General features: G+C 38.5%; 1 protein-coding gene across 1 annotated transcript in view; it reads left to right on the top strand.

Annotated features, from left to right (window-relative positions):
• Nucleotides 1-16784, top strand: part of CD109 (CD109 molecule) — a 79799-nt gene extending 63015 nt beyond the window's left edge. The window contains exons 28-33 of the mRNA XM_057418817.1: nucleotides 243-398; nucleotides 483-548; nucleotides 7345-7481; nucleotides 11754-11910; nucleotides 12318-12420; nucleotides 15632-16784. Of these exons, the coding sequence (XP_057274800.1) occupies nucleotides 243-398; nucleotides 483-548; nucleotides 7345-7481; nucleotides 11754-11910; nucleotides 12318-12420; nucleotides 15632-15822 (810 nt within the window). The 3' untranslated portion in view covers nucleotides 15823-16784. The remainder of the gene's footprint in view (nucleotides 1-242; nucleotides 399-482; nucleotides 549-7344; nucleotides 7482-11753; nucleotides 11911-12317; nucleotides 12421-15631) is intronic.
• Nucleotides 16785-19069: the final 2285 nt, after the last annotated feature.

Raw genomic sequence — 19069 nt, 5'->3', positions numbered from 1 at the left:
CATGAGAATATAATTGTAAGGACTTGGAAGAGACGCTTCAAGTGTTCAACTTGTGTTGCCATCCCTCTTCTGTGCTGGGATCCTTCATGGCAGTGGAATCCCAATGGAGATGTGGGGGTGGCTGCATGAAGACTCCGACATAATCAAAAAATAGGACAGTGCGGAGACCATGAGCTCCCCAAGGCATAGCCTATACACAAGTATTCACTGTTTATTACAGAAGGATTTGTTTCTCCTAACAGGACACGGTGGTGGCTCTGCAAGCCTTGAGTCTGTTCGCAACTCTAACTACTGCAGGCAGAACAGAAATGGATTTAACAGTGACAGCACCTTCTTTGAAAATACCAGAAATATTTTCGATTGATACTCGAAACCGTTTTCTGCTTCAGACCAAGGAGGTACTGTAGAAAGTGAGGAATATTTCATAAAGGTTGCTGACTGAAAGTACTTTGAAAATACTGATTTACTCATCTTTCTTTCAGCTTGACCCTGTACAACCAATGACAATTACAGTGGCAGCGGATGGAACAGGATTTGCTGTCTTTCAGGTATGCAGTGTAGTTATTCTTGCTGAATTTTGGACCTTTATTAAACATGTTAGTAAGAACAATGTTCTGAAATGTATTAAATCAGTACTAAAACATTTTACTAATTGAAGAATGCTATGAACCAAATATTGTGTGAATAGATGTATTAATGTGTTTGTTTCTGTCCGATGGGCTGGGCTTTTAAGTACTGCTGGATGATTGACAGTTTTGGGGCACTTCCATGGGCCAGAGCCATATCAAACCAGCCCTGTCCTCCTGTAGGAATGCAGTGTCCATTTGCAAGACAAAGGAGTGCAGTGGCATGTCTGCAGGCACAAAGGTCAGAGTAAAAAAGACACATGGACCAGGTAGATATGCTTCATTGGAAACCTGAGGTAAACCATAATAAGGCACAGATCAATACAGAACTAGATTACACTACTAGTTATTAGACTTACTTTCCTTTTGTTGAAGTAGAATATAGCTATAGTGCAAAACCTGAAAACAAGAGTATTGCGGCCAGGTTCTTCAGCAATTTTTACAGTGTTCTGAAATAGTGTGAAAGACTAGAGTCAAAGGATCCTGCAAACTGTCAACAGTAATAGATGCTTCACATCAGCCAGCAGTGGGGCATGGCAAAGAGTAGAAGGCTATATAGTGACTGTGTTTCAGTAGTAGAAATTCAAATAACTTTACTTATATTTAAACAAATTAATCTGGGATAAGCACATACAGTATTTAGAACTAGCAAAACATAAATAGCCTTTTCAGCTGCTTGCTCTTCAGCCATAAGAGATTGTGTTCTGAAAAAAATTCTACCTCCAAGATTTTTCCTAACCCCATGAGAAATATCCTGTGTGAAGAAGACAGTATTGGAACTCATTTGATATGGCCATGAATGGGTCTTCCCTGTTGTTCTGTCCATGATAGTGGGTGGCTTAGAAACACATAGGCGAAAGAGAAGACCTTTGAAAAGCTACAGATAATAGAGAAATATTAGTCTCTGAGCATGACAGAGTCATTTAATTGGAAATATATAAATAAACTCATGATTGCTGAATCTTACCATAAAACTAGACAGAGCTCCTGCTAGAGTCCTTATAGTCGTACTCAAGAAAACTGAACTTAGGCTGACTTTAATCATCTTAAAGTTTTGTGCCAGGTCAGATTCCGTCTCAGGTTCCTTTCAACCTGACCTTTACTTCAGTGTTCTTACGTCTGGGAAACAAGGAAACATGGTGATGGTAAACATGCTTTTGGATAAAAGACCATTTAAAAAGAAACTTCACAGGTACCTCTCAGCAGTGAATAGCAGTGAGATAACCCTCATTCATTCAGCATCAGTCTGCAAAACCCAGAGTGCCATAAATCATGTCCTGTGTTTATTAATTCCCAGAAGTGCCAATGAAGTTTACAGCAAAGTCAAAAGTTTCAGAGGATATTGTAGATTGAGAACTGCAGGCCAAGATAGGCATGAACTTCTCAGCAGGATTGCATTCACACATCTGTGGTTTCAGTGTGTGAGTGTATGTGGAATGTAACAAAGTGGGGTTCCAGAATAGTTAAGCTACTTAACTTAATCACTGTTGAGAAATAGTCCCTGATATTAAGTCAACCAATTTGTCAGATGAGCTTATCAAAAACTTTTCAGCAAATTGTTTCTTGCTGGAAGATGCTGATTTATTGAAAGGAATGCCTTTTGTGAAAGCATATTGGTTCCAATTACATTTTTGCCAGCAGGAAACTTTCACATCCAAACCAGCATGTCTGGTGAAGACTAAGCAGAAGTCTTCCATCCAGAATAGCCAGTAGTTGACTCTGCGGGTAGAAGGCTTTTTGGGGGTGTGTAGCACTATAGGTTAAGTTCCTGGTTTGTTGTCTGAACATGCAAATGTGCTCCCAAATGACTGGTGTTCAGGAACCAACGCCAGATTATTTTTTTCTGTTTCCTTTTGTCATGCAGCTTCCTGAGTCAGAGGTGCTGTGACTTGATTCAAACTTTTGTCCTTAATACAGTGGAGTAGCTTCTTCAAACCTTTTCTTTGCTGGGATCAGTTCTTTCCTTTTGCTTCTTTTAGCAGGTCTGGTATTCTAAAAGACAGAGCATTGATGCCATTTGAATGAGATTTCTCTTTTTCCCAGGAACAAGCTAGATCTGGGCCGCATTTAATAAATCAGATAGCATATGACAAGGCGATCACATTTCTTCAGCTGGGTTTCATTGTCTTAGGCCCGCCAAAGTACAGTGGTGGGATTCACTGTTCTGGGATTTGACTTTCTGGCCAAAGTAGCATGTCAAAACAGTAATTCATTTAAATATCACAAAACACAAGATTTGGCCCATTAATGGAAAAAGTTGCTTTCCCAACGGAATGGATTCTTAGAAAAAACACCTTATTTTTTGTGAAATCTCACTGTGTGTGCGAGTTGGCAGTGTATTCATACTTGACCCTGCAGGATCTCAGAAAATTTATTTGTTTTGGATAGTATAATTGGAAAAGCAGACATTTAATTGTAGTTTTGCGGCCTTAGGGACAAAGTCTCCTAGTTCATCCGTTCATTATGTGGGTATATGCAATGGACACTGACTCTACAAGGGGAAAGAGAGGATGAGTGTAAGGTTAAGGGTATATGAAAGATACTCTCCAGAGAAAGGAGTCAAGCCATCTTCCCTTGTTGAGCTGCTGAAAGTCTTGGAAGACAGAATTCTCTGCTGTCTTGAGTCACTGTGAAATGGGCTTGGCTTCTAATTGGCATGGCCTGTGCCTTCTGGAGGGAAGAATGCCACTGAAATCCAGGTCTAACAAGGGAACAGTGGGCAGGCTAAAGTAGTGTTGGTATGGGCAAAGTGGATACATGAACAAGATCTTGATCTCCTGGTCATGTACAGAGAGGAAGTGAGGAAAAGAAATGGGAATCAGTTGTTACTCTTTACTGAAAAGCACGGACTGGGTTTTTTTTTCAACTTGGTGTATTTTTACTAGACTTAGTAAAATGCAAGGGACTAAACGTTATTTGTCATGATGGTACTGAAAAAGATACACACTTTAATATAAAAGCACACATACTTCTCCATTACAGTTTAAGTAGATACTGTGTCAAAAAGGGAGAGAAAAATATTGGAGATTATTTTATTGAATTTGTGTCCTCAATCAAGCACATATGTGCTGCTAGTTGAAGAACAAAAAGAAAAGGATAAAGAGACATGGATTAAGGCATTATAAATGAATGATGTTTTTTAAACATAGTGCTATTGATTGGGTCAGATACTATTACAAACATCTCTGTCATGATTAGCTTTTAGTTTTCTCTTGGGCCTTTCATGAGAACTGGTTGCAGTATATAACAAGACTGGATCAGTTCTGCCTTTAGCTTTAGCAGCTGCTTCTTAAAAGGGTTAAGAAGAAATGCAGTTGCCCATTTTTGTTGATTTAATGCTAGTTTCTGTATAATAGCATTCTGTCCCCAAAGTAAGAGTGTATAATGGAGGCTTTAATTATTTGTTACGAAAAAGATTTTTCCTTCATTGTCATGAGAAATCAAGAAAGGAAAGTCAGACCGTAACAGAGATAACTTATTCCATGAAAATACTAGCTGATTGACCTGTTTGGTATGTGGTTTCAGACATCCTGCCTTGGCAGTAAATTCCCATTCATTAACTTTTTCTGGCAAAAGTTAAAACAGCTTTGTTTCTGTGATGACAGATTGTTGAGGCACCACCAGCTTGTCTTTACCAAACTTTCTGCATGCCTGTAACTGGCAGGCTTTCTAGATTGGCTTAATCCTTGGCACTGCCTTCTCCTGCAGAGCAGTTATACAGGATAAATCTTCCCTGTTGCACCACTGTTGTCCTGAGCGCCTGTACAGATTTGGCTCTGCACTCATACAGCATGCTAAATTCAGCAATGCAGGCAGGGCAGAGCAAGGGAAATCATGTGTGTGTTAGTGAGAGACATAGCAGCAAAAGCAAAAATTAGAAATTAAAGACTCCTCTGTTTGCACAGATTTGCTAGCCTCTAACTGTCTTGCTAACCTATAACTTGTATAACCCCGAGTCATGCCTTTAAATTTGGACTGATGGTTTTCCCTTTGCTGCCAGAAACTGTGTAAAGGGACTGTGATTTTCCAGAAGCATTCTTCATTCCCTTTTCCTTAGCCAAGCAAAGTGTATGTTGAAAGTATTTGAACCACTTTCTAATTATTTTTCTACCAAAATCAGAGAAGTTTCCCCCCCTGCCTTGCCATATGTTTTCTCTTGATGACTAAGAGACATGAGGATTATTTGTTTGTGTATTAAAACTGCAAACTTACTGTTCTGTTGGTAAAAATCACTATTTTGCTAAATAATGTAAACTCTTATTTGATAGTAAACATTGTCTAAGTTTCTTGTATTTGATTTTGAAAGCTGAGCTTTCTGAGTCATCACAGTGAAGTGTGCTTCAGCAGCCTGTTCTCTCAAGAGCTGGTGTCCCATTTGTGCCACAGCAAAGGAATCTGCAGTTACCATCAACATTGCCTTGGGTGTTAATCAGTCTGAAGCACCTTGATATGTTTTCTCAAAGTGAATTTTTTTTTTTTTTTGGTGTCTTTTATTGGGTATAAGTACATGAGTATCCTAGAGCAGATGTGCTGGGACAGCTGATATTGTTCATTATCCTGTATCCCATAGTGGGAGTAAAGAGAAGATGACCAATGAAGGCTACTAGAACAGGGCAGACCTGAAGTGATACCTCACTGGTATACCCTCTTGCCACATACAGGAACCTCGGTTTCTTGCAGCACGTATTCTGCAGCTAATAGTATATTGTATGAAGAACCTTAAATCTGCTCCCTTAGTTCTTGTATCTGGAGATACAGGGTCAGAGCGAAGCTCAGTCTAGCCCAGCATTCTGTTTTCCACAGCGGCCAGAGGTGGATGCCCAGGAGAGAGTATAAGAAGATAAATAATATAATATATTACTTGACTGTCTTCTACCTCTTACTGTATATTATTCAAGACCTTCAGCTGGAGATATTTTCTGTGGGCTTAGAAAATTTTGGTTCCATGAAGTTGTCTCTTTTGCCCTTGAACATTTGTACAGCTTAGTATCTGCAGCATCTTGTGGGAAGGAATTCCATAATTTAAACTTGCATTGCAAGAAAAACTATTTCCTATTTGTCTTTCCCATGAAAGTAATTCTGTGTCCTTCTTCCAACTTGGCTATTTCTGACTGAATTTTCATGCATTTTACAATTTCTTAAATGTTAAACAGATTTGGTAGTAAACAGTGCATAACCCATTATTATGTACATAAAAATTCTTTCGTTCTGCAACTCTTTTCAGTAATCCTAGTCTTTGCTACCTCAGATAAATTAGTATAATCAACAAACTTTATGACATCAGGAGTCACCCTTTTTAATATATAATGTATGGATACATTTAATGGTAGTCATCTAGAACAGATTCCTTTAGGACTCCGCTCCTTTTATGTATGAACTTTTCCACCCTCTGTTCCTGTCTTTTAACAGCCTTTTATCCCTTGGCAGTTTCTTTTGTTTTGGCTAGTACCCTTTAGCTAGAACTCATCCTAATCAGCTACATGCCAATGTAATGTCCATGTAGGTTGTACTAGACAGAGCTCTGTTGACTGAGTTTTTTCATTTGATTCAGGTAGCTAGTGGGTTTATATCAACAGCTTGTTCTCCAACATGTCATAGTTACTCATTTGTCCACTAATTTGACTTTTTATTATAGTTTTGATTGTGTTTTCTGGTATAAATACTGAGCTTACTTGATAGCCGTAGTTTTCTAGACCCCTGGTACTCTTAAAAAAATTGCTGTCATCCTCCAGTGTGGTAGTAAGGCAGTTTTCAGCTGTTTCTTTACGCCATGAATTTCAGTTCTGTAGGCAGTACAGACTTTTTTTACTGCACAACTTTCTGTGATGGCTGATAACATGAGAGTGCTCAATTCCAGGTCCAGCATTTCTGCTTTTGCTGTCAGCATTGGTAATTTTATAGGAGATTGAGATAATCAGGCTAATTATTGAGACCTTGTTTAAGGGCTTCTGGTTTTACCACTCATCTACCACTGTCTCAAGCATCTTATACATATCTACAGTAGAAGAATTGGAAAATCTCAAACTGTGCCTAATACATGAGCTTATTTTGTATTAATGTTACTGTCCTGCACTGGAAATCCTGTCATCCTTACTTGGCTTACTTAGCAGACCTTGGCACTTGTTAAGCAGAGAGGGCAAGAGCTCTGTCTCTGAGGCAGCCTGAAGACTGTAGCTTTGTCTTAAAACCAGATCATGAAACTGCTTACTTAACAGCAAGGAAATTGTGTTCTGAGCTTAGAATGACATGCTATGCATCATCTCTTTTGAGTGTATGAATGCTGTGACATGAAGACTAAAGACAAAGTCTGTACATATGTATTTGCTCTTGCTCTGTTTTCATATGCAGCCTGTCTCTTTTAACCCAGTGGGAGTCAGTCTCTGAAGTTTGTCTTTATTCTTCTCATTTCTTGCTGTCAGGAAGTAGCTGCACACACAGACAACAAATAGGGAGAAAGTTGCTGGTTGTCCTAAAACTTGCTTGTGTTTGCCTCCATCTCATCCTGCTAAATGTATTGGTTCTGCTGCATTACAAAGCGTTCAGAAAGGATATTTCCTTCAGAGAATTCCGATGAGTCTCATGCATAGAGCTGTCATACAAGGCTGCATATCCTTTCATGTGAGCACTCCTCTGGCATTACACTGTTAGAAACTTGGTGTTTTAACCACACAGATTTGCTTTACACATGTCATCTAATGTCTCTACTTGAAATCCACAGCTCAATGTTATTTACAACACAAAGCACACTGATCAGAGGCTCAGATCTGTCCGAAAACAAGAAGCCTTTGACTTGAATGTTGATGTAAAGGATGACAAAGATGATAAAAACCATTTGACCTTGAATGTGTGCACAAGGTAGGTAATTAAATTGGAGCATCTGATACACTTCGTTGTCTATGCAGCTTTTAAGTTATTTAAAATGAGCTAACTTACCCGTTTGTTTGCATGTGTTTTACTAGTGTATGGGAAGTAAATGTATAACTAAAGAGAATAAAAGAATTACTTTGTAAAAATGGTTGCAGTTAAACTAAATAGGAATTCATTAGTACATAAACGGAGTGACAGAACTTTTGTGCAAAAATGTTGCTGGCCAGGTGGTATTGTTTTACTGGTATGCATAAAGATGGTGGTACACTAAATGTTTGAGGTATATGGAAGAGTCTGTGTGAAATGCAAGAAAAAACTCAAAGGTTCTGTGGTGCAAGTGCTTTTTAGCTATATGGAGAACTGTGGAGAGACTTAAAAACTGAACCAATGTCTTCCACATTCTAACTTCTAGTAGCAGACTGTGACAACTGCCCATTACTCTTACCTTTCATGAATGGAATGCTTTGCTTTCTATCTAGAAGTAAATACAAAATTTTTTTTTTATTACTATTTTTTGAAAAGAGAAGGAAGTTCTGAAGTGCTGAAAACACCATGAGATAGAAGCGTTCTACCTTTGGTCATCTCTATTAATAAAATTTGCTCAGAACATTTTTGGCAGGAGTCAGAATCCATGTTTACATAATGATAGATTCAGCTGGGTTATTGTCTTATTGTCAGGTGTCTTTGTGGTCTTTCATTTACCAATAAGTCTTATAGTTATGAATTTGGTAATATAACATGTCAGCATCATTCTATATTTGAAAGAGGTAATGTGTTTTTCGGCCTGGCTAATTCTGTTCTTTCTGTGGAATAAGCATGTGTGTGTATCTGAGATGATGTTAGTTGTTCAGTAAACATCTACTAAGAACTGAGCTGAGGCTGCTGAAGTATCATCCCAGAGACCACAGAACAGCCACCACATGTTAGCTGGGTATAATTTGGATCAGATGAGAGCAGGCGACATTGAGCAGTCATACTGCATATTCCTAGATCGCTTTGATGCTTTACTTTTACTTGCTGTGAAAGGGCTTATATACGTATTTAAAAGAAATATCTGAGGATGTTTGCTCTCTGGCAGTTTCTACAGTGTGCACTTTTTTTGTAGTTAAAGAGCACTGTGTATTTCACAGAAATCTGCATAAGACACTGTATCTCTCCGCAGATATTTGTAATTTATCTTCTTTTATCTAGAAGGATCTTGAGATGACTACATTCTTTGTGTTTGGGATTCATCTGTTTGTGCATACTTCTTCTAGAAACACTGTTTTCTTCTTATGACATTCTAACGTGTTTCTTGTAAATGGAAGATTTGCAAAGTACCACCTGGTCCACCATGATTACTCTTACATTAGTTTCTTCCACATACTCTTTTTTGATATTTATTTAAACTTTAAATACTATTTTTATACTCTGCTCACACAAAGGAGCTGTGATTGGAGATGGAGCCTCTAGGTGACACCAACATACAAATAATCAGCTATAGTGGATATGATTTCAGTACAGAGAGGATTGATTGAATTTGGGAAATAGCCAGCGGGCACAAAGGCAGAGCCCTGTTTTTATGTGTTTCTAGTAACCAATTTAGTGACACAGATGGTGGGCAGGGACACTAGAATACATGAGAGCTCTTGAAATAGAATGGGGATGTTCTCTTAAATTTTTCGATGAAGTGTCAACAACTTTCCAAAGCCTAGCACAAACTCCTGACATGTAAAAGGCTTACATGATGGGTCTAGGTTAAGTCCTGGCTGGGCATTCTGATTTTCCTGACCTTTGGCTCAGGAATATACACAGGAATATACATCTCTAGGAAGGCTTTAGGGTGATGATGTTTTAATTGCAAAGTGTTCAAAGGATAGGGGAAGATCTGGTGGCCTTATAAAACTTCCCCAGGAGAATATTTGAAACATTCAGATCCATCAACTCATACTATGGAAAGTGGACTGGTATAAGTTCTAGTAAGTCTGTGTTTCTATTCTTTAGTCTGAGACTCTGTTTCTGTTTTCTTGGCTTGATAAATTAGTCATCCTCTTCTTTCTCTCCTCTCTTCTGCTTCCCCCCCCCCCCCCCCCCCCCTTGTATATAATATATACATCATCTGTATTAAATTCTTGAATTGGTTTAAGGCTGGTCTACTTCCAATCTTCACAACGGTTGACAGAGCCTTGGGTGACATGGTTTAGTGTGAGGTGTCCCTGCCCATGGTAGGAGGGTCAGAATTAGATGATCTTAAGGTCCTTTCCAACCCTAACTATTCTATGATTCTATGTGGCTTTCTGGTAGAGAAACCAAAGTAGGAATATAGAAAGACTGCTGCAATCTCAATCAGCTGTTGGCATGCATGGCTAGGTAATGGAGGCTGCAACTTTGCAATTTTTTTCTTTCTGTAATCTGCAGAACATGCCACTATCTTTCAGCCAGCTTGGTTGTGATTGGCCACAGTCATCTCAACTGAGTATCATTTATGACACTGGAACAGATGATGTTTCATTCAAATTAAACTGATTCTTGGTTAGAGGAGCTAACTTACTATCTGGGAGGCAGATACCCAGGGCTGTCAGTTTCTTTTCTGATCAGTCTTGTTGCCTGCATACTGTTTCCAGGTATGGGAAACTGATTGCTGACAGTTCTACTCAACTCTATGCTTTCTGCCTACACTAGCTTGGTGTTGTTTTCTCCTCTTTACATAATCTATGAGGGGGTCTTATACAAATCTCCTATTGATGAAGAACTGAAACGTAAAATTCAACTCAAAACATTCTCAGTTCTGTTCAGGTACAAGTTTCAAGTCTTCATTCTTGCATGGTGATTTTATGATGATTTTTTGGGTTTTTTTGGTAACTTTTAAGAGACCGTGGAGTTGAAGAGATAATACCAGGAGCCATCCCCCAAGGCTTTCTCTCTCTTCTAAGAGAGGCAGATCCTCATAACTTCTAGGAATATATCTTACTCAGTTTTTGACAGTATGAAGCTGGTTTGGTTACCTGTTGGTATTTTGGTAGCACCCAAGGCTGGCTAGATAGCTTGAGTACTTTCCTCCCCTCTTACTTGTAATTATGCAGAAATAATTACATCCAGTTCCAATTCAGTTATTTGTTTTCAATAGCAGCTACTTTGGCACAGCACATCATGCAACAGATGGTTTCATTTGTTTCTAATCTCATGAGCCAACTGAAGTCAGCAGTTCTGCGGTATTTCTTTCAAAGTCATATCTGGGTTCAATCAGCCGTGCTGCCAGGCTTAACAGCATTGCTTTGAAAGCAAGTCTTCCCTTTTTTTTAAACCATCTAGCTCTGCAAAGAAACAGTTTTATTTAATTACTTTCAACTACTGTCAGGCCTTCCAAATGAGAATTGGAGGCACTTCTATTCTAGTATAACAAATATCATTTACCCTCCATGCCAAGGAAGGGAGAAACTCTTCTGCCACCTGCTTTATTTAAAGCAATACAATTGTTAGCAGGTCATTTAGGTATCATTTGTAGCACAGAACTCCATACATATATTTTGATAATTTTGATAATTTTGTTGTGCACCATAGTGCGTAAGGCTTGCTCAGTAGAGCAAAGCATTTTAGTCCAGCATCTGATTCTTACATTGGAAGAAGATGTAATAATAAGTATTATTTAGGAAAAAAGAAAGACCTCAACATCTTAAATTTTTTTTCAAAACTGGATGATAACATGACTCTGAATTTTAAAACTGGAGCTTTGAGAAATAATATGACGATGATTTTGTCAATGGAACCATCAATCTCTGTGAAGGAAACATGAAAAGGTTTGGAAGATTTTTTTGGTGTGTACTTTTATCTCACCCTCAAAAAATGAATAAAAGCAAAAGAATGCATCCATAGGAAGAAATATGTATATTTCAGTTCAAGAATTCCTAACCGTTTTCTTAATTACTTCTTTAGAAGGATGTGTTTATTTATAGTTTTTCCTGCATATTTGTGATATAAACCTACACTTATGGATGCCATTGGAAAGCTCCTAGCGGTGTCAGTATTGTCTCTTGTTTATGTACTGTAGTTTTCTTAGTGTTAAACCTGCTTTTGCATATGTGATTGAAATTATCCAGTGGAATAATAGAGAAACCAATTATTACCTCTTTTTTGTTAGAAATTTTTTTGTTGGCATTTTGTTCTATTTGTTTCTCAAGTATTCTTAAGCAATATTGCTTCCATGGTTGGGATTTAATCATCAGTTTCTTTAGAGAGTGGTTTACTGTATTCCTACTTAAAGTCTCTTTGTGTTTTGAAAAGGTACTTGGGTTCTGGCACAGCTCCCAGGAGTGGTATGGTCCTCATGGAGGTTGGCTTACTCAGTGGTTTCTCTGTGTCACCAGATTTCATTCCATTAGACAATACAGTTAAGAAGATGGAAAAGGACAATGGAAAAATCAACCTATACTTAGACTCAGTAAGTTGAAAATAACAAAGAAATGTGTTTGTAGTGATGTTAATCTTGACTCTGCCATTGTTTGGTTTAAATTTGGAAAAACATTATGATTGTATTCTTTGGGGAAATCAATGTGTGCTATTCATATTGAATTAATAGCTCCACTGTTCTTTAGCAAGACTGACTGGATAGGTACAAGTCAGTTATATTTGTAAGGAGTTTGTAGGTTAAGCCTCTTAAAAATCATATATAAGACATTTCAAGGAGTCTGTAATGTGGCCAGAATAACTACAAATGAGATAATTATCTTTATATGTGTCCTGAATCCAAGTCTTTAGAAATGGACTGCTGTTGATCTAGAAGTCCTTACCTCTTATATGAAACCACCATCACCAGGGTTCTCAGATGTTTCTCTTCTGTTCTTCTAGCTAAATGAAACGCATGTTTGTGTGGATATTCCAACTGTGAGAGACTTCAAAGTGGCAAATATCCAAGATGCTTCAGTGACTATAGTGGATTACTATGAACCTAGTAAGTGTCAGTCATTCCAAATGGATGTTAGTGATTCAGAAGTTTAAAAGAAAGTTTCTGTTTGTGGAAATAAAACAAATTTTAGGGAATAGTTTTTATTTAACTGCAGCCTTTTTGGACACTGACATGCCAAATTTTCTCACACATAGTATTTTTTTCCCATATATGTTTAGTGTCATAATGGTTTGTTCCTCAGGTGGTGTGAACTGTCATAATTTAATTGTCAGCTGGTATAAATTGGCTTCAGTCTGGCCCAGTGTGTTCCCAAAACTACCAAAATGAAGCAGGAACTTCACTGTGGTTCACTTACCAAGTTAATGATTATCTTTCAAGTAGCTTTTCCATCTGTTTCTTGTTTAAACTAAGAGTTCTTCACTGGAGAAAATGCCAGTGTTTTGATTTCTAGAGTTATGTAGAAAGATGCATATGGGAAAAAACAGTTTCATAGGTTTTTGTTTTGGGTTGGGTTTCTTTTTTTTTTTATGTTTGTTTCTTTTTAGGTGTAGAGTGTGTTTTAGAGAAAAGCGGCAATGTACAAAGCTCTTGGGTAAAATGAAAAAGAAAGATTACAAGCTTCTGGAGAAGATATTAGAGAGGTTTTCATTACTCCAGCCAGCTGAAACATTGTTAAAGATTTAGGCCTGATTTGAGATAAGGCTTAAAAAGGTTGTATAGGCGATTTTCTTCATGTTGTTTTGTTTTAGCACAAGACAAAAGACAACCAAATATACTGTGATGTGTATTACTTTAGCTAGATGAAGATCACATTTACTTTGTGTAGGCTGAAATGTTTGTTCAATCACGGAATTTTAAACTAAAATAGGAAATTAGCAGAGGTAACTATACTGTCCATTAACCTAGAGCATGTTTTAAGGCATAGTGGCTTAACAAGTTAGAGAAATATTTATTTGAAATAAATACATAACATTTCTATGGCCAAAACAGATTTCTTCATACTTCTGTTCATACGAGAAATGCTCAGGACCTAGTCCTTTGTAAGAGTGCTGTTGGATAGGCTAATATGTATTAAAAAGTCACATATAAATGCACATATGTAAATAGTTTCATTATATTTAAATACATTTAGTACCCATAATTTCTCAATATTAGTTTAAAGATACAAATTAATAGAATCATAGAATCATAGAATAGTTAGGGTTGGAAAGGACCTTAAGATCATCTAGTTCCAACCCCCTGCCATGGACAGGAACACCTCACAGTAAACCATGTCTCCCAAGGCTCTCTCCAGCCTGGCCTTGAACACCGCCAGGGATGGAGCATTCACAACTTCCTTGGGAAACCCATTCCAGTGCCTCACCACCCTTACAGGAAAGAATTTCCTCCTTATATACAATCTAAACTTCCCCTGTTTAAATTTTAACCCGTTACCTCTTGTCCTACCCCTACGGTCCCTAATGAAGAATCCCTCTCCAGCATCCCCGTAGCCCTCCTTCAGATTCTGGAAGGCTGCTATGAGGTCTCCACACAGCCTTCTCTTCTCCAGGCTGAACAGCCCCAACTTTCTCAGCCTGTCTTCATACGGGATGTGCTCCAGTCCCCTGATCATCCTCGTGGCCCTCTGCTGGACTTTTTCCAACAATTCCATGTCCTTTTTATGTTGAGGACACCAGAACTGCACACAGTACTCCAGGTGAGGTCTCACAAGAGCAGAGTAGAGGGGCAGGATCACCTCCTTCGACCTGCTGGTCACACTCCTTTTGATGCAGGCCAGGATACGGTTGGCTTTCTGGGCTGCAAGCGCACACTGAAGCCAGCTCATGTTCATTTTCTCATTGACCAACACCCACCCCCAAGTCCTTCTCTGCAGGGCTGCTCTGAATATCTTCTCTGCCCAACCTTAATATCCTTATGTATTTAATATCCTTCAGGCCCAACCTAATATCCTTAAGGACTAAAATTTGTATGTCACAATTAGTCATCAGCTGCAATAGAAAGCTTTGGCTTTAAGAAAAAGATTGCTTCAGATATTCCCTTACAAGGCACCATTCCTACTACTGTGTACATAAACATGTTATTGGTCAATAAATATACTCATGCCATGACTGAGTTCTTCTGAGAGAACTCCTTCATATCTAATCCAGGAATATGCTTTTATTTGAATCTATTCTTTCTTTTTGATCACTTTCACAGTTGGTGACCCAAGCTGCAGGTGTATATTTTATGTGATAGTGTCAGTTTGATTCATGAATTAGGAGATGTCTGAGGAGTCCTTGTGCTCTGGCATTTACCAGAAAAGTTATGTCTGTGTGGCAGATATTACAACTGGCATAGGTATAAAGAACTGGCTTGGATGCCAGTACAACAGTGCCAGCAAGGAGATCTGCCAGGATTAATATGTGCAGCTACTAAGCACATCGAAATGACTGCTGCTTCTCTTACCTGATTTTGTTCAGAGCTAGTTGGGTGTCACTGTTGGGGAAGCATTTTGGCTTGTAAAAGTACACTTTTTTTTTTTTTTAATATCTTGAAACTGCATATCATTTCAGTTAAAAAATACCAGTGATAAAAAGAGAAATTGCAGTGTCCCTAGTTGGAATGAAAACCTTCAAACCAAAATTAAGCTCACTATGGGAATGAAACTTTGCAAAAGCTTGTTCTGTGAGCATTTACCATGCATTGATTTTTTTGCAATGAATACGGCTTTCCAGGCGTCTAGACTCTTAGGCTGTGTTGCAACCCTTCAGGCAGTGGGGGAGCAAGACGCAGGAGCAGGAGGATCTAGGTAAAGCGGGCTGTCCCAGATTCAGGAACCTAATGCTTCCAAAACTAATAGTGAGAGAAAGCACCAGTTACGAGAGACCTATCTCTTAAATGTCATAGCCTGTAACCTGCCAGGTGAAGCATCTGATTTCCTTTGTCATGAGGGTTGCTGTGTAAGTAGGAGAAAATTCCGTTTTAAAATGTTTGACTGAGGTTTGTGAACAGATTGGGTCTAACAGCTGAGGTTGACTCTATGAAAGTGTGTCTTTCACTAAGCATTTGCATGAATATATTGAGAACATTTTGGTGTTTTGGGAGAAGAACAAAGATTAATGCCTAGGCTTAAACATCCACTCTGGGAATTATTTTGCAATGTATGATGAGGTCTGCATTAGAGTTTAGTACATCTGTTAAAATGCTTGCTTTGTGAAGCTGATTTGCTGGTCAGTTCTGAGTTCATTAACTAATGTTAACTAACTTTTCTGAACAGGGAGAAGAGCGGCGAGAAGCTACAATTCAGAAGTAATGCAGAGCATAACCTTTTGTGACTTCTGTGAAAGCGATTGTAGTCTTTGCCACCGAGATAGTTCTGCAGCCTTGCTTCAGCACTCTTCATTGGACTCCTTGTTCTGTCTGCTGTTTGTCCTTCATGTAAACTTGCTGTACAGCTGTGTGCTGTAAAAAGGAAACAGATTATGTTACACATCTAAGGTTTCCGTAAATTATCCAAAGAAAATTTTATGTTCAGATACCAGCCCATCTTTAGTGATTACAGTGACCAAACTCCTGCTGTCTTAAGGAAGAGCTGGGCTGGCCCATATAGTAAATTTCTGGCTGTGCCAGAAAACTTCGTTAAGTGTCTGCTGGAAAAACTTTCCAAGCGTTAGTTTCATACTGAAGTTATTTTCTGAAGAAGCACAGAATTACTGAGAAAGCAGTCTGAGAAAACACAAACCTAGCTCCATGCTTCCACTCCCTTTACCCCTGCTTTCCATTGCGCTTGTTTGTTTTTAGGAATGTATGTTAAGTTTACCATGCTTATCTGAAACACTGTTTGCTTCTCCTTTGGGTTGTTGGTAAGCAGGGTGCTGGGAGCTTAGTATCAGAGCTTGCTTTGTTCTCTTCTGCAGACATGACGCTTAACTTGAATATTGAGTTTCACCATATGCTCTCATAGGGAATAATATGAAAAATAAAGGAAGCTGGCTTCACAGCAGATGCAAGAGCCAAAAAGTGCTGCATTCACAAACTGCTGAATGCCCCAGATAATTATCAGTCTTTTTTTATCATTACAGAGAAGCTGGGTGGATTTTTTACCAACTCATAAGCTGATCATGTTGGAAAATAAGGCCTCGGGATGTTCTCATGCATTTTACTCTGAAGGGCTTTTACTGTAAATGTATCAAAGATGGAGTCTATGTTTGAGACTTCGTTTTTTTTCCAGGGTATTCAGAAACAAACCTAATTCTGTTTCCATGGGAAAATGCTGGTATCTGCTGGCATATTTATGGCCAGCAGGATGAAGGTTGCTTGGATCCTTTTCTGATTTTTGAAAGTCTTCTAAAAATGTCACTCTGGGGTATCATGTATGTCTTGAGTTTGCAGTGTCATCTTGTCAATGATTTAAGTGCTGTAACCCTAAACAGCTGTTTACTGCTCCCTATGCCATGTCAGCTGGTTGGCCCTGAATGCCATCCGTGCATGCAACTCCACTTGTTGGTTGGTGGAGAAGGTTTTTAGGAGGCATGGGCTGCACATGCATTCAGCCCAGCAAAAGAATTGACATACTTGTTTAATTTTAAGCACAACCTTGTATGCTTTAGTGTTTTGCTGAAGTGGGGTGGATGAGAGTGCTGGTGAAGAGCAGTGGCACTTCTACACCCAAACCGGCTTTTTGCACATGGGGAGAATTACAGGTCTCTGTAAATATGGAAATACATGAGTTTGGAGCTTTTGTCCTGAGTGAGTGCATAAGTATCTTTCCTGTCTGGCAGCTGACTAATTATTCTGGAACACTGCCTGTGATAGCTAATGCTTACTTCTTTTTGACAAGGAAACCAAGCTGATTGATAACATTCCTAGTACTAAAATGAAGTTAATAGCTGTCATGCCAACTAACAGAGGTCGACATTTTAAGGCTAATGATTCCCTTTCTTTCCTACCTTTTTGAGACGGAGTGTGTATGTGTGCACATGTAATAATATGGCAGTCACTTTTCTTGAGCATTTTCTAATTTTTATCCACATTTTGCTACTACTTAAAATGTATATTTTTGTATTTTATGCTTATCTATACTTTTTTTTCACAAAGGACATTAGTGCATGGTAGTATGGGAGAGGCCTGAAGTTCCTGAACTGAGTGCCTTCTAATACCGAGGTATAGGTTTTTAACTGCAAAACTATTTTAGGTGGGGTTATTTGTTTTACTTTAGTTGTATTTAGAATTTAAAATGTTTTTTACAAACATGAGGTTCTGTTCTGACTCTCTGGCAGAGCTTAGGCCTGGTTCTTTATAGTCAGCTGATGCTTTTTACTTGTCTTTGATGCACTTTTGGTCTAGTCCCTTGAATAGTTGATTAACGTGAGTGCATTAACATGAGTGCCTGTGCTGTTCTGGCCCGCATGAAGTAATACTAAGTGAAATCCAAAGCACTCCTTAGTCAACATGATGCAGGATCTGACCCCTCTGTAAGTTGTGGCCTTGGTTACATAGGTCCAGTGCAAATAGAAACTAAGATACAAACTGAAACACATGTTTGTGTTTCAAATCCTTTACTCATATATGGGAGCGTAGACTGAATTGTGCCAAGTGTAAGATCTGGAAAATACTGTGAGCTGGCATGTATTGTGCTGTGGGTTTGATTTCTTGGTGACCTACGAAAGCAGGTCTGTTGCCTTTGGGCACCTTGACATGTCATTTGCCTTCATTTAATATAATTTCAAGAACCCAGAGCTCACATACTTTTGTTTTTTACTATATATAGAGCTTCTCAAAGAGACGTTAATACCTGATTAATTTTGGGATGAAAAGGCTTATTTTCTAGACAAGATGTACTGGAGATAAACTGCTCCTTTGCAGTAGACAGTAGGGATAAACTAGTTTTATTTTGCAGGCAATACCAGCTTCCTGAATATCTTTTAGAAAAATGGATTTAAACTGCTCAGCCTAATTTCAGACAGAGGAGCTTTTCTTAGTATTTCCCTACATTTGTTTTTGAGACAAACCACAGATGTTTTTAAATGATTTTCGGCTGCCTCGCACGCGCTGCTGAGAAGCATCAGTCATAATGCACCATGTCATGTAAATTGTTGGAGTCAGTGAACAAATATCCTCTTTTATTTTACCTTTTTCTATAAAGCAGGCATATTATTACAGACATCAAAAATCTGCCTCAGTACCAAGCTATTTCTAAGGAACAGTTCTACATTGTATGACTTTAAATAAATGTTTACACCAGGTGGCCTTTCACATTCCTATACTGATGCCTTCAGTCATTTTGCAGTTGTGGCTAGTGCTTCGAATGAGTTGCAGAGGACAAATATTGTATTGTGTGTTGGCACTGAATAGAACCAAGGAAAGGGAATATGGCTTTTTTTGTTTCTTCATCATTATATAGGAATCTTTAGAGAAAAGCTCAGCATATATATTTTTCCCATTGCTCTGTAAAATTTATTTTTGGTGTTAGAGAGGCCATGCACCCACTGAAGTTACTAGAAAATCTGTTAGCAGAAATTATGGAGGAACTCTTTAGGAGCAAGGTCTTCAAGGAGCTTTAAGGAGTGGTGCTAAAAGCAGTCAGGAAAAGTGATAGAGCCTTCATGTTGAGTTGCCTAAACATTTCTGTGGTTGCTGTTTCTTTGAAATCTGAGTATTCTCTGTTGCACCCCATGCCCCTATCATCCACATGCTGTCAATGGACATGGTCTGC

Source organism: Pezoporus wallicus, unplaced genomic scaffold, assembly GCF_028554395.1.
Source record: "Pezoporus wallicus isolate ANWC-B61680 ecotype Strahan unplaced genomic scaffold, APGP_CSIRO_Pwel_v1 contig_4901, whole genome shotgun sequence".
Classification (NCBI taxonomy): domain Eukaryota; kingdom Metazoa; phylum Chordata; class Aves; order Psittaciformes; family Psittacidae; genus Pezoporus; species Pezoporus wallicus.
This window is presented reverse-complemented; position numbering and strand designations above follow the sequence as displayed.